This window comes from Bufo bufo, chromosome 8, assembly GCF_905171765.1.
Source record: "Bufo bufo chromosome 8, aBufBuf1.1, whole genome shotgun sequence".
In the NCBI taxonomy this organism is placed as follows: Eukaryota; Metazoa; Chordata; class Amphibia; order Anura; family Bufonidae; genus Bufo; species Bufo bufo.
In genome coordinates, this window is record NC_053396.1 from 110114090 (window position 1) to 110129815 (window position 15726).

Genomic DNA, 15726 nt, shown 5'->3' on the forward strand with positions numbered 1-15726 from the left:
AGAAGTGACAGGACAGAGTTTAGTACACAGGTTGAATTAACCCTTCAGGGTCAAATTGGCTTCTCAAGGAGATATATATGTTAAAGGCATCCCTCCTTCTGTCTCATTCAGTAGCTATATAACTATTGAGAGAGATGCATTTTTTTTAAAGAGAACCTGTCACCATGATTTTGCGCATAGAGCTGGGGACATGGGCTGCTAGATGGCCACTAGCACATCTGCAGTACCCAGGTCCCATAGCTCTGTGTGCTTTTATTGTGTTAAAAAAACGTTTTGAGTGATATGCAAATTAGGCTACTTTCACACTAGCGTTCGGAGCGGATCCGTCTGATGTTTCATCAGACGGATCCGCTCCGATAATGCAGACGTTCGCATCCGTTCAGAACGGATCCGTCTGCATTAAAACTTAGAAAATTTTCTAAGTATGAAAGTAGCCTGAGCGGATCCGTTCAGACTTTACATTGTAAGTCAATGGGGAACAGATCCGCTTGAAGATTGAGCCATTTGGTGTCATCTTCAAGCGGATCCGTCCCCATTGACTTACATTGTAAGTGTGGATGGATCCGCTCGCCTCCGCACGGCCAGGCGGACACCCGAACGCTGCAAGCAGCGTTCAGGTGTCCGCTCACTGAGCGGAGCGGAGGCTGAGCGCTGGCAGGCGGATGCATTCTCAGTGGATCCGCCTCCATTGAGAATGCATTGCGGCCGGGCGGCTGCGTTCAGGACCGCTCGTGAGCCCCTTCAAACTGAGCGCACGAGCGGACACCTGAACGCAGGTGTGAAAGTAGCCTTACCTGATATTAGTCCTGTAGCCGGAGATGAGTCAAGCGTCAAGGAGCCCAGCACCGCCCCGCGTCCTCCGATTCTCCTCCTTGCCGGCTGACGTCACAGAGCTGGAGTGCCGAAATCTCGCGATGCGCGAGCTAGCACATGCGCAGTGTCGGCATCATGTTCATTCCCTGTGCTGGCATCAGCACAGGGAACGAACTACGCATGCGCTAGCTCGCGCATCGCGAGATTTCGGCGCTCCAGCTCTGTGACGTCAGCCAGCAAGGAGGAGAATCGGAGGACGCGGGGCGGTGCTGGGCTCCTTGACGCTTGACTCATCTCCGGCTACAGGACTCATATCAGGTAATTTGCATATCACTCAAAACTGTTTTTTAACACAATAAAAGCGCGGAGAGCTATGGGACCTGGGTACTGCAGATGAGCTAGTGGCCATCTAGCAGCCCATGTCCCCAGCTCTATGCGCAAAATCATGGTGACAGGTTCCCTTTAAATACATTTACACATTTAACCCTCCATTTTAATTATATTATTTACCCCAGTGTTAAATTCACCCCCCTGGATGCTTGTTTTTTACCTACAGTGGGGTAGATAATTACACACAGGGTTTTAAAGAATAACCTTCCTGACTCAGACCAAGAGCCGACTCAGCGAGTCAGCAAGTGAATCGAAGCATCCGCGCATGCGCATTGCGCAACCTAAGCTTCGGTTCACTTGCTTCTTGTCAGCTCAGCGAGTGAACCGAAGATTCGATTCATGAATCGGTTCATTTGAAAGATCCGAACTTCCCATCTCTAGTTTACTCGCAGTAAACCTTTCCGGCACCCTGTAGCAGTGTCCCCTTCACAGCGCGTGCGCACAGTGCAAGAAGAAGCCGATGCCAGCAGTCCGCAACGGCGCATCAGGCTGAGCCTGTGTGCAGGCGCGGGATCTCAAAGCGGGAGGAGGGGGAGGGAGGGAGAGGCGGCACTGAGGAGTAGAAGGCGGCGCTGGGCATGAACGGCGATGCGTGCGGCCGGGCACCATGCATCCACAGACCTCCCCTGCTTGGGCACCTTAATTCAATGATTGACAGGTTAGTAAAACCTGTTTTTCCGCAGAATAAAGCCACAAATATCTTTTATAAGGCCACCTTAGAAATCAGAATGCTACCCTGGACATGAGCATATGTTTAGCTCACAGGGCTTATAGGTGGTGACAGAATCCCTTTAATCATATACATAAATATGATAATTTGGGGCAGGGTGATGAGCCCAGTCCTCCACACCATAGAGCAAAGTGTGCAGATTCTGCATATGTTTGGAAAATGTAATAAAAAGTTCGTGAGAAAAAAAAAAAACTCCCTGAAATGAGTTTTTGCAGGTTGGGATGTCTAGGTAGTGGATGACATGTAGTACACCTCTCTGTTAGCACAGACGAGACCTGAACGATGAAGGACAGATGAGATACTGGAGCTCTATACATGTTTATTGTGTATTATGGAATGTTTCACATAAGCCACGTGACACATTCTGCGTCTTTCCGAGAAAGCCGCAGCCAGTGTGCACTCGCCGGCTGACAGGAGAAGCTTTGCAGCACGCTGATGATCTCACGTCACGTGGCTCCACCAATGTGACGTCATCAGCCACGGCCCCGCCCCTTCCCCCGTTCGCTAGTGTCCCTGCTCTCTCCCTCCCAGTTCTCCAACTCCCCGCCTGGACCAATCAGATCGGCAGCTCGGCGAGGGCCAGGCGACGGATGAGGCCCGCACGGTCGGGCATTATGAAAGACCTCGCCGCCAGCCCTTCCGGTAGGTTATGTCACCGGGTGGTTGGGGGGAGGAGGTGGGCGCCGGTAGTGTCTTCAGGCCGCTCTACCCGAGATGCCTTGAGAGAGGAAGTGAGGCCATCTTTGGTGCCTTTTCTTCTGACAATAAACAAGCAGAAAGTGGAGTCTCCGGAGCTCGGGGCGGGAGCCATTGCTGCAGCTCTTCTATGTCTGCTGTGTTCATGTTCCCCACAGGTTTATCGTCCCCCAACCCTCCCAGCCAGGAGGTCAAGGCAGAGGGAACCAGCAAGAAGAGGAAGCTCGCCAACAGCAGCAGTAGCGTCGCCGACAAGGACGACTTCGACCCCATCTCCCCACCCAAGAGCTCCAACCACATCCAGAAGAAGCTGAGGTTTGAGGACACTCTGGACTTTCTAGGACTCGATGTAAAGATGGCTGAGGAGTCCCCCTCCTCCTCCTCTACGCCCCAGCCCCTGAGGAGTAAAAGTATGCTCATCTCTCCAGTGGCCGCGGGGCATCATGCCAACGGGCTCACCAAAGCCTCTCCTGTCTCCAGCTTTGCCAACACCAAGCCTGGCTCAGCCAAGAAGTTAGTCATCAAGAACTTTAAAGGTAACACGTGGCCCCTGGCGTCCTGCCTGGGAATCGGCGCACTTTGTGGGGCCCCTCATTAGAGGGATGGTTTTTGAGTAACCGCAAATTCATTGCATTACGTGTCATTGACTGGTCCTACGTTACAGGCAGAATTTCAGTTCAGAGCTGCACTCGTAATTCTGCTGGTTGTTACTGGAAACGACCAACAAGCTTGACAGATATACCTTCAACAGCTAAGGCCGAGTTCACACCTCAGTTATTGTGAGCCAAAACCAGTGGTGGAAATCATTGAAGTGTGAACTCGACCTTAGCTTTTGGATGGAACAATAAATGTTTTCTACGTCATATAGAGATTTTCCTATTGATGGGCCATCCATACCCAGCAGGGGTCTGACATCCCGCACACCTGGTGGTCCGCTGTCTGGGAGAAGCTCCAGCGCTGGACCTCAGCAGCACCGTCCACGATCAGTGATTGTGAGCCAAAACCTGCACCTGGTTCTGGCTCACAATCACTGACCAAACACTGATGTGTGGAAGCGTTTCCTAGATGCTACAGTGCTGCCCATAATTATTCATACCCCTGGCAAATTTTGACTTAAAGTTACTTTTATTCAACCAGCAAGTAATTTTTTGACGGGAAATGACATAGGTGTCTCCCAAAAGATAATAAGACGATGTACAAGAGGAATTATTGTGGGGAAAAAAACATTTCTCAGCTTCTATTTACATTTGAGCAAAAAATACAAGATGTTCCGCACTGTGGAAAATCTCAGAGGACGTGGTCGGAAGCCAAAAGTGTCACCTGTGCTGGCCAGGAGGATAGAGAGGTGAAAAAGAATCCAAGGATCACCACCAAGGCCATCCTGGTGAATCTGGGCTCTGCTGGTGGCAATGTCTCAAGGCAGACAATCCAACGAACACTGCACACTGCTGGGTTCCACTTCTCCGGATAAGGCACACAAAAGCTCGCTTGGCCTTTGCAAAACCTCATCTGGACAAAGAAGAAGACTTCTGGTCTTCTGTGTTATGGTCAGATGAAACATAAATTGAATTGTTTGGTTACAATGATGTTTCCTAAATTTGGCGTAAAAAAAGAGAAGCCTTCAACCCTAAGAACGCCATCCCCACTGTCAAACATGGCGGTGGGAACCTAATTCTTTGCGGGGGGGGGGGGGGGTTCAGCCAATGGACCAGGGAACCTAATCACAGTAAACGGCACCATGAAAAAAGAGCAATACATGAGGATTCTCAACGACAACATCAGGCAGTCTGCAGAGAAACTTGGCCTTGGGCACCAGTGGACATTTCAGCATGACAATGACCTAAAACACACAGCAAAAGTGGTGAAGAAATGGTTAGCAGACAACAACATTAACGTTTTGGAGTGGCCCAGCCAGAGTCCAGACTGGAATCCAATTGAGAATCTGTGGAGGGAGCTAAAGATCAGGGTGATGGCAAGAAGACCCTCCAACCTGAAAGATTTGGAGATCATTGCTAAAGATGAATGGGCAAAAATACCCGTGGAGACATGCAAAAAGCTGGTCTGCAATTATAGGAAGCGTTTGATTGCTGTAATAGCCAATAAAGGCTTTTCTATTGATTATTGAGAAGGGTATGAATAATTTTGGACTGGACACTTTTTGCTCAAATGTAAATAAAAGATGAGAAATGTTTTTTTCCCACAATAATGCCTCTTGTACATCGTCTTATTATCTTTTGGGAGACACCTATGTCATTTCCCATCAAAAAATTACTTGTTGGTTGAATAAAAGTAACTTTAAGTCAAAATTTGCCAGGGGTATGAAAAATTATGGGCAGCACTGTATGTAGTTCTGGTGCCTTTTTCCAGCACTGGAGTTAAGAAGCCCATACACATGAGATTAAAATTGGCTAATGTTGGCCATTCTGTCCAAGTGTCGTTTGAAGAACTAGCATGAATGATTGTTCGTAACGGAAGACTCTTGTCTGACGAGAATGTAATCCGCCATGCCGCAAAATTTCAGCCGTTTATTTGCAGACTCTGGATGTTAATGGCGTGATTAGCCCAATTTAGCCGATCATTTTCCATTGTGCTCAAGTACCAGGAAGTCAGTTTTTCTAAAAAAAAAAACAACTCCCTGGGTGCCCAGTTTAGTTGGTGGGATCGATCGTACGAACAATCCCAGCCGATCATCTCAAATGTATTGCCAGCTTTACTTTAAAGCAGCTTACCAGCATGGGTGTGGTGTGTCAGATATGGACAGGCCGTCGGTGTAAAGCCTGTATTACACCTGCCGATTTTTCAGCAGATGATCGCTAACTAGTGTTCGTCGTATGAATGCTCCTTAGCGATTGTCTTGCAGTGTACTGCCGATTGCCCGATGAACAAGCAAACGCTCATTCTTCGGGTAATCCAAATCTTTTGACATGCTAAAAATACTATTGTTTGCAGGCAGCGGATCGTGGTGTCTAATAGCGATCTGCCGCCAGAAACCACTATGCAGCATGTGGACGAGCAAAGGCATAGTGATCGCTCCTCTACATGCTGCAGAGGAGATCGCTGCATGTAATAGCAGCAGTCTCCACCAGCGAGCAGGAAATTCCCGGGATGGAATGCTGCCCTCCCAACAATCGCCTGCCACATTGGGCTGTAATACTGCCTTAAAGGGGTTGTCACTTCAGCAAATCGCATTTATTATGTAGAGAAAGTTAATACAAGGCACTTACTAATGTATTGTGATTGTCCATATTGCCTCCTTTTCTGGCTGGATTAATTTTTCTATCACATTATACACTGCTCATTTCCATGGGTACCCTTCAGTTAAGCATTGGTGGCCATGCTTGCACACTAAAGGAAAAAGCTCCGGCCTGGATTACAGAGTGGTTGCATCGGTTATCGAATTATTGATACTTTTGTAACCGGATCAATTCAATACCGGGATTTGCCTTTTACCGATAGCGCAGCCTAGTATCAGAGATCATGTCGCGCACTGTTCTCAGTGCGCGACATGTTCCCTCAGCAGCACAGGGGAGGAGGAGTCACTCCCACCCCCCCGTGCCGCTGCCACCAATGAGAAGAGAGAGGGGCGGAGGAGGGTCTGTGGCTACTGCGCCACCAATGATGAACTAAACCATTAATACAAAAACAGGTGGCTGGTGCCAGTGGCAGAATCACATAGCCTGCGCCCGACCTCTATGACTGGGAGCTGCGATCAGCGGCATTTAACCCCTCAGGTGCCGCAGATCGCAGCTCTCCGTCATAGAGGTTGGGTACCGGGTATGTGATTCTGGTGCAGTGCGCCCCCTTAGTATTGGTCATTGGTGGCAGTGGCCACAGGGTCCCCTCCTCTTCATTGGTGGTGCAGTGCTAGCTTCTGATTGCAACCCCAGCAGTGTAATCCTGGGGCTCCGATCGGTTACCATGGCAGCCAGGACACTACTGAAGCCCTGGCAAGTTCCCTGCTGCTGTTTGCACTATGCACAGGGCAGCAGGGAAAGTGTGAAGTCCTATTCACCCTAAGGGTCCATTCTCACGTCCGCAATTCTGTTCTGCATTTTGCAGAATGGAATTGCAGACCCATTCATTTCTATGGGGCTGCACGATGTGCTGCCCAGATCCGGAATTGCGCATCCGTACTTCTGGGTCCGCAATTCCGTTCCTGAAAAAACAAAACAGAACATGTCCTATTCTTGTCCGCAATTGTGGACAAGAATATGCATTTTCTATTAAGTGCCGGCGATGTGCGGTCCGCAAAATGCGGAACGCACATTGCTGGTGTCCGTGTTTTGTGGATCCGCAAAACACTTACAGACATGTGAATGGACCCTAATAGAGCTCTAACAGGGTGACAAGGATTAAAAGATCCCAGGTTCTAGCCCCTAAGGGCTAATGGTTATTAAAGAGGACCTTTCACTGGAATAAAACATCTAAACTAACTATACAGACATGGAGAGCGGCGCCCAGGGATCTCCCTGCACATACTGTTATCCCCGGGCGCCGCACCGTTCGCCCAGTATAGCCTCCGGTATCTTCATAGTTAGGCTCCACCCAGGGGAACCTGACGGCGTCTTTCTCTCAGGCTGTAGCGCTGGCCAATCGCAGCGCTCAGCTCATAGCCTGAGAGAAAAAAAAGGCTCTCAGGCTATGAGCTGAGCGCTGCGATTGGCCAGCGCTACAGCATAGGAGAAAGAGACGCCGGCAGGTTCCCCTGGGTGGAGCCTAACTATGAAGATACCGGAGGCTATAACGGGAGAACGGAGCGGCGCCCAGGTATAACAGTAAGTGCAGGGAGATCCCTGGGCGCCGCTCTCCATGCCTGTATAGTTAGTTTAGATGTTTTATTCTAGTGAAAGGTCCTCTTTAAATAAAAAGTAAAAAAAACAAACCAAAATATTAAGTTTAAATCGCCCTCTTTCCCAATTTTATATAAAAAATAACTAAACATATCACGTATCGCCTGGGTAGAAAAGGACAAAAAAATTTTTTAGTCGCCTTGTCCCCCCAAAAAATAGAATAGGACTGTTCTATTATGGGCCAGACGTTCCATTCTATTTTTTTTGTGTGTTTTTTAAAAAAAATTTGTGTAGTATCGCTATACTTGTTTATGATATCGAAATTGAATCAAAATTTTGGTATCGTGACAACCCTAGTCATAAACATGGAAACGAGCAGTGCATAATGTGATGGAAAAATGAGTCTAGCCAGCAAAGGAAGCAGGTCGGCGATCGCAGCAAACCGCAGGTCAAATCAGAAACTTCAAATAAGCTTAATTTGAATGTTTAAACCCCCCCCCCTTCCTGCTGCCCTCTTTGTTATCTTCCGGCGGGCGCGGCGGGGCTTGGGGGGGAGGGCAGGCATGCGATCATCCGCCTGCCCCCTCTCTCAGAATGGCCGAGCGGTTTGCAGAGTGTCAGCACATTGCTGACACTCTGCTCGAAACGCATGACATCTGTGCTGGCACAGATGCCATGTGTTTAACCCCTTCCATGCCGCGGTCCGTAGGGACCGCTGTATGGAAAAGGTTAAGAGGGAGGGAGCTCCCTCCCTCTCCCATCGGGGGCTGCTGTGCCTTTACAGCCCCCGGTGGGAGAGGGAGGGGGCCCCCCTCCCTCCCCATCACCCACTACCCTGCTGTGGCAGCGAGTGATAGGTACCATGGCAACCGGACGCCTTCACATGGTACTGATAAGAGGCTGTCCATGGTGCTGATTAGACTTCTGCTAAAGGCAGAAGTCTAATCAGACTTTGTAAAGTGAAAATACAGTACACTATATAGTGTACTGTACTGTATTATACAGACATCAGACCCACTGGATCTTCAAGAACCAAGTGGGTCTGGGTCAAAAAAAAGTGAAAAAAAGTAAAAATCAAAAAACACATTTATCACTGATTTTAAAAATGAAAAAAATAAAATTCCCTACACATGTTTGATATCACCGCGTCCATAACGACCTGATCTATAAAACGGTCATGTTACTTTACCTGAACGGTGAACGCCATAAAAATAAAAAACTATGATGAAATTGAAATTTTGCCCACCTTACTTCCCAAAAAAGGTAATAAAAGTGATCAAAAAAGTCGTATGTATGGCAAAATAGTACCAATCAAACAGTCACCTCATCCCGCAAAAAATGAGACCCTACCTAAGATAATCGCCCAAAAACTGAAAAAACTATGGCTCTCAGAATATGGAGACACTAAAACATGATTTTTTTTTGTTTTTGTTTCAAAAATTAAATCCTTGTGTAAAACTTGCATAAATAAAAAAATAGTATACATATTAGGTATCGTCGCATCCGTGACAACCTGGTCTATAAAAATATCACATGATCTAACCTGTCAGATGAATGTAGTTTCTAAAATGGGGTCACTTTTTTGGAGTTTCTACTCTAGGGGTGCATCAGGGGGGCTTCAAATGGGACATGGTGTCCAAAAAAACGGTACAGCAAAATCTGCCTTCCAAAACCGTATGGCATTCCTTTCCTTCTGCACCCTGCTGTGTGCCCGTACAGCGGTTTACGACCACATATGGGGTGTTTCTGTAAAATACAGAATCAGGGCCATAAATATTGAGTTTTGTTTGGCTGTTAACCCTTGCTTTGTAACTGGGAAAAAATTATTAAAATGGAGAATCTGCCAAAAAAGTGAAATTTTTAAATTGCATCTCTATTTTCTATTAAATCTGTAAAATCAGTTTTGAATACCTTGAGGGGTGTAGTTTCTAGAATGGGGTCATTTTTGGGTGGTTTCTATTATGTAAGCCTCGCAAAGTGACTTCAGACCTGAACTGGTTCCTAAAAAGTGGGTTTTTCAAGATTTGCTTCTAAACTTCTAAGCCTTGTAACATCCCCCAAAAATAAAATATCATTCCCAAATTGATCCAAACATGAAGTAGACATATGGGGAATGTAAAGTAATAACAATTTTTGTAGGTATTACTATGTATTTATAGAAGTAGAGAAATTGAAACTTGGAATTTGCAATTTTTTTACACATTTTTGGTAAATTTGGTATTTTTTTATAAATAAAAATTATTTTTTTTAACTTCATTTTACCAGTGTCATAAAGTACAATATGTGACGAAAAAACTATCTCAGAATGGCCTGGATAAGTCAAAGCGTTTTAAAGAGGACCTTTCACCGATTCTTACCCTATGAACTAACTATACAGATAGGTAGAGCGGCACCCGGGGATCTCCCTGCACTTACTATTATCCCCGGGCGCCGCTCCGTTCTGCCGCTATGCCCTCCGGTATCTCCGCTCACTAAGTTATAGTAGGCGGAGATACCAGTCCCTAAGTTATGGTAGGCGGAGTCTGCCCTAGCGCTGGCCAATCGCAGCGCAGAGCTCACAGCCTGGGAGGTTATTTTCTCCCAGGCTGTGAGCTCTGCAGTGCGATTGGCCAGCGCTAGGGCAGACTCCGCCTACCATAACTTAGGGAACGGAGATACCGGAGGGCATAGCAGGAGAACGGAGCGGCGCCCGGGGATAATAGTAAGTGCAGGGAGATCCCCGGGTGCCGCTCTACCTATCTGTATAGTTAGTTCATAGGGTAAGAATCGGTGAAAGGTCCTCTTTAAAGTTATCAGCACTTAAAGTGACACTGGTCAGATTTGCAAAAAATGGCCTGGTCCTTAAGGTGAAATAAGGCTGTGTCCCTAAGGGGTTAAAGAGGACCTGTCACCGCTCCTGACATGCCTGTTTTAATAGCTTCATGCATCCCCCATGTAATACCCATTCTGGAGCCTCTATCCTTATAGCTCTATGTTGTGTTATTCCGGTATTACACTGCTCAAAAAAATAAAGGGAACACAAAAATAACACATCCTAGATCTGAATTAATTAAATATTCTTCTGAAATACTTTGTTCTTTACATAGTTGAATGTGCTGACAACAAAATCACACAAAAATAAAAAAATGGAAATCTAATTTTTCAACCCATGGAGGTCTGGATTTGGAGTCGCACTCAAAATTAAAGTGGAAAAACACACTACAGGCTGATCCAACTTTGATGTAATGTCCTTAAACAAGTCAAAATGAGGCTCAGTAGTGTGTGTGGCCTCCACGTGCCTGTATGACCTCCCTACAACGCCTGTGCATGCTCCTGATGAGGTGGCGGACGGTCTCCTGAGGGATCTCCTCCCAGACCTGGACTAAAGCATCTGCCAACTCCTGGACAGTCTGTGGTGCAACGTGACGTTGGTGGATAGAGCGAGACATGATGTCCCAGATGTGCTCAATTGGATTCAGGTCTGGGGAACGGGCGGGTCAGTCCATAGCATCAATGCCTTCGTCTTGCAGGAACTGCTGACACACTCCAGCCACATGAGGTCTAGCATTGTCTTGCATTAGGAGGAACCCAGGGCCAACCACACCAGCATATGGTCTCACAAGTGGTCTGAGGATCTCATCTCTGTACCTAATGGCAGTCAGGCTACCTCTGGAGAGCACATGGAGGGCTGTGCGGCCCTCCAAAGAAATGCCACCCCACACCATTACTGACCCAATGCCAAACCGGTCATGCTGGAGGATGTTGCAGGCAGCAGAACGTTCTCCACGGCATCTCCAGACTCTGTCACGTCTGTCACATGTGCTCAGTGTGAACCTGCTTTCATCTGTGAAGAGCACAGGGCGCCAGTGGCGAATTTGCCAATCTTGGTGTTCTCTGGCGAATGCCAAACGTCCTGCACGGTGTTGGGCTGTAAGCACAACCCCCACCTGTGGACGTCGGGCCCTCATGGAGTCTGTTTCTGACCGTTTGAGCAGACACATGCACATTTGTGGCCTGCTGGAGGTCATTTTGCAGGGCTCTGGCAGTGCTTCTCCTGTTCCTCCTTGCACAAAGGCGGAGGTAGTGGTCCTGCTGCTGGGTTGTTGCCCTCCTATGGCCTCCTCCACATCTCCTGATGTACTGGCCTGTCTCCTGGTAGCGCCTCCATGCTCTGGACACTACGCTGACAGACACAGCAAACCTTCTTGCCACAGCTCGCATTGATGTGCCATCCTGGATAAGCTGCACTACATGAGCCACTTGTGTGGGTTGTAGACTCCATCTCATGCTACCACTAGAGTGAAAGCACGGCCAGCATTCAAAAGTGACCAAAACATCAGCCAGGAAGCATAGGAACCACTCCTTTATTGGGGGTGTCTTGCTAATTGCCTATAATTTCCACCTGTTGTCTATCCCATTTGCACAACAGCATGTGAAATTGATTGTCACTCAGTGTTGCTTCCTAAGTGGACAGTTTGATTTCACAGAAGTGTGATTGACTTGGAGTTACATTGTGTTGTTTAAGTGTTCCCTTAATTTTTTTGAGCAGTGTATTTAAGTTCCACTAGGAGCACTGCAGGGAAGTAGAACAATTGGGCTATGTTCACAATGCAGATTTTTGCAACGGATTTGGAGCCAGTCAGATGCCTCCCTGATGATATTGCATGATGGATACTGTACTGTTGATTAATGAATAGTTTGTTGAAAGATTAGGTACGCTTTAGTAGGTTTCACTGGTTTCCGACATGGTGTTTGTCATTTTACCCCCTAAGCTAGCATGCTGCCTTTTTGTCTGTCTGGCAAATTTGATGGAAAGTGCAGCAGTGTCTCCTAGCAGACAGTCCACCCCGGCCTGAGGATGGGCAGACGCATGAGAGAATGGTCCTTCAGCTGACCCCAATCTCTCCTGATTGTCACATGAGCAGGGATTGACTGGGTTATCCCCTATCCAGAAGGAAGAAGTATCTGATTGCTGGGGGTCCTACCGCTGGAACCTCCAAAAACCATGAACATGCAGGTCCGGAAGTGAGAATGAAGTGTCAGTGCACATGTGTGACCACTGCTCTGTTCACTTCTAGCCCCATAGAAAGGAGGGGAGTGGTCGTCATACATGTGCAGCACCTCTCCCATATGATGGGACCTGCCTTCTTGTGATCAAATACCTGCCCCCCCCCCCCCCCATGATCAAATACTTGTGTTTGGTATTGTTAGCGCGGAAACCCCCTTTAAGCCTTATGGTTATTTTAAAGCTTTGGCCTACATATATTTGCCTCTGTGCACATAATGTGACTGGTTCTGAAACGCGTTAGTAATGTATTGAAAACTCTTCAGAGGGGCGATTATGATAATGGTGGATTCAGGCCTGTCATCTCGCGTGTAGTAATCTGTGTGACTTGAGGTCATGTGGCCCCCGATGTATATTGAAGTACAGAAAAATTCAACCTGAAGCAATGGCCAGACTTTGCCTTTAATATTTTTGTAAGCTCCATTTGTCCTTGTCCGTACACAGCTGTTCTTGCCTCATCATTGTAGGAAATCCACTGTTGAATATGAATATCTAATGTCTTTTTATTTTATTTATTTATTTTTTGTCTCTATTTGCAGAAAAACCAAAACTTCCTGAGAACTACACTGACGAGACCTGGCAGAAGCTGAAAGAAGCAGTTGATGCCATTGAAAATAGCACTTCAATAAAATACAACTTAGAAGAATTATACCAGGTGAGTCAATGAGTTCACTATAGATATGGTACCTACTCAAGACCTTTAGATGAAGGGAATGCCATATACGCATCTCTTCACCTAGTGACGCTTCCTGTACCGGTGGACGAATGTTACGTCTGGCAGCTGGACATTAGACACTTGGGGCATATCCACGCGATGTGGCGTAAATGTCTTGTAGATGTGAGTTCCACTTCTGAAACCTACCCCAAAACAGGGGTTCCTCAACTCCCATAGAAGAAAATAGAGAGCCATGGACCTGCGTGGCCACGTATCTACTCATTCTCCTCCTGGATCCTGCGGCCAGTGGCTACCTTAGCTGTGGAGTTCGGGGACCTCGTAGAGAGGTGGGTCCTGCACCTATCTGACATTTACTGTGGCTATGCCATAAATCTCTAAGGTGGGAATACCACTTGAAGACTAGAGCCTCGTGTGGAACAGTGTGTGTGCTTCATTTTAGACCCCACAGTTTCTACAACACTTCAGTTATTTAACTCGAGAATTGTTAACTCCTTTCTGACCACCTGTTGACTATATTTGTCGGATGGTCGGCACCTATCTCTACACAGCATTTATAAACGCCCTAGGAGAGATCGCTGCTTCACACTAATCTTGAAGCTGTCGGAGAGAGCAGGGCTATCCATAGAGGCAGGGATGGTTTCTTGCTGTCCCTGTTTTCCCCATTGCTCCATGTATAGTGTTTAAAAAAATAAATTAAAAAAAAATTGTCAATTGAGTGGTAAATGGGTTGTCTCACTTCAGCACATGGCATTTATCATGGAAACGGGCAGTGTATAATGTGATGGAAAAATGAATCCAGCCAGCAAAGGAGGCAATATGGACAATCACAATACATTAGTAATTGGCTTGTAGTAACTTTCTCTACATGATAATTGCCACTTACTGAAGTGAGACAGCCCCTTTAACCGCCTCCGGACCGCCTAACGCAGATTCGCATTCCGGAGGCGGCAGCCCTGCGCAGAGTCACGCATATATGCGTCATCTTGCGCGAGCCGAGATTTCCTGTGAACGCGTGCACACAGGCGCGCGCGCTCACAGGAACGGAAGGTAAGAGTGGATCTCCAGCCTGCCAGCGGCGATCGTTCGCTGTCAGGCTGGAGATGTGATTTTTTTTTTTAACCCCTAACAGGTATATTAGACGCTGTTTTGATAACAGCGTCTAATATACCTGCTACCTGGTCCTCTGGTGGTCCCCTTTGTTTGGATCGACCACCAGAGGACACAGGTAGCTCAGTAATATGTTGCACCACTACACTACACCCCCCCCCTGTCACTTATTAACCCCTTATTCACCCTTGATCACCCCTGATCACCCCATATAGACTCCCTGATCACCCCCCTGTCATTGATTACCCCCCTGTCATTGATCACCCCCCTGTAAAGCTCCATTCAGATGTCCGCATGATTTTTACGGATCCACTGATAGATGGATCGGATCCGCAAAACGCATACGGACGTCTGAATGGAGCCTTACAGGGGTGTGATCAATGACTGTGGTGATCACCCCATATAGACTCTCTGATTACCCCCCTGTCATTGATTACCCCCCTGTCATTGATTACCCCCCTGTCATTGATTACCCCCCTGTCATTGATTACCCCCCCGTCTTTGTTAACCCCCCCGTCATTGATTACCCCCCGTCATTGATTACCCCCCCGTCATTGATTACCCCCCCGTCATTGATTACCCCCCCGTCATTGATTACCCCCCCGTCATTGATTACCCCCCCGTCATTGATTACCCCCCCGTCATTGATTACCCCCCCGTCATTGATTACCCCCCCGTCATTGATTACCCCCCCTGTCATTGATTACCCCCCCGTCATTGATTACCCCCCCGTCATTGATTACCCCCCCGTCATTGATTACCCCCCCGTCATTGATTACCCCCCCGTCATTGATTACCCCCCCGTCATTGATTACCCCCCCGTCATTGATTACCCCCCCGTCATTGATTACCCCCCCGTCATTGATTACCCCCCCGTCATTGATTACCCCCCCGTCATTGATTACCCCCCCGTCATTGATTACCCCCCCGTCATTGATTACCCCCCCGTCATTGATTACCCCCCCGTCATTGATTACCCCCCCGTCATTGATTACCCCCCCGTCATTGATTACCCCCCCGTCATTGATTACCCCCCCGTCATTGATTACCCCCCCGTCATTGATTACCCCCCCGTCATTGATTACCCCCCCGTCATTGATTACCCCCCCCGTCATTGATTACCCCCCCCGTCATTGATTACCCCCCCCGTCATTGATTACCCCCCCGTCATTGATTACCCCCCCCGTCATTGATTACCCCCCCGTCATTGATTACCCCCCCGTCATTGATTACCCCCCCGTCATTGATTACCCCCCCGTCATTGATTACCCCCCCGTCATTGATTACCCCCCCCGTCATTGATTACCCCCCCCGTCATTGATTACCCCCCCCGTCATTGATTACCCCCCCGTCATTGATTACCCCCCCGTCATTGATCACCCCCCTGTAAAGCTCCATTCAGATGTCCGCATGATTTTTACGGATCCACTGATAGATGGATCGGATCCGCAAAACGCATACGGACGTCTGAATGGAGCCT

At 47.8% G+C, this 15726-nt stretch overlaps 1 protein-coding gene across 1 annotated transcript in view; it reads left to right on the forward strand.

Annotated features, from left to right (window-relative positions):
• Positions 1-2436: 2436 nt before the first annotated feature.
• Positions 2437-15726, forward strand: part of CUL4B (cullin 4B) — a 64038-nt gene continuing 50748 nt past the window's right edge. The window contains exons 1-3 of the mRNA XM_040404901.1: positions 2437-2575; positions 2788-3165; positions 13003-13118. Coding sequence (XP_040260835.1) covers positions 2524-2575; positions 2788-3165; positions 13003-13118 — 546 coding nt within the window. The 5' untranslated portion in view covers positions 2437-2523. The remainder of the gene's footprint in view (positions 2576-2787; positions 3166-13002; positions 13119-15726) is intronic.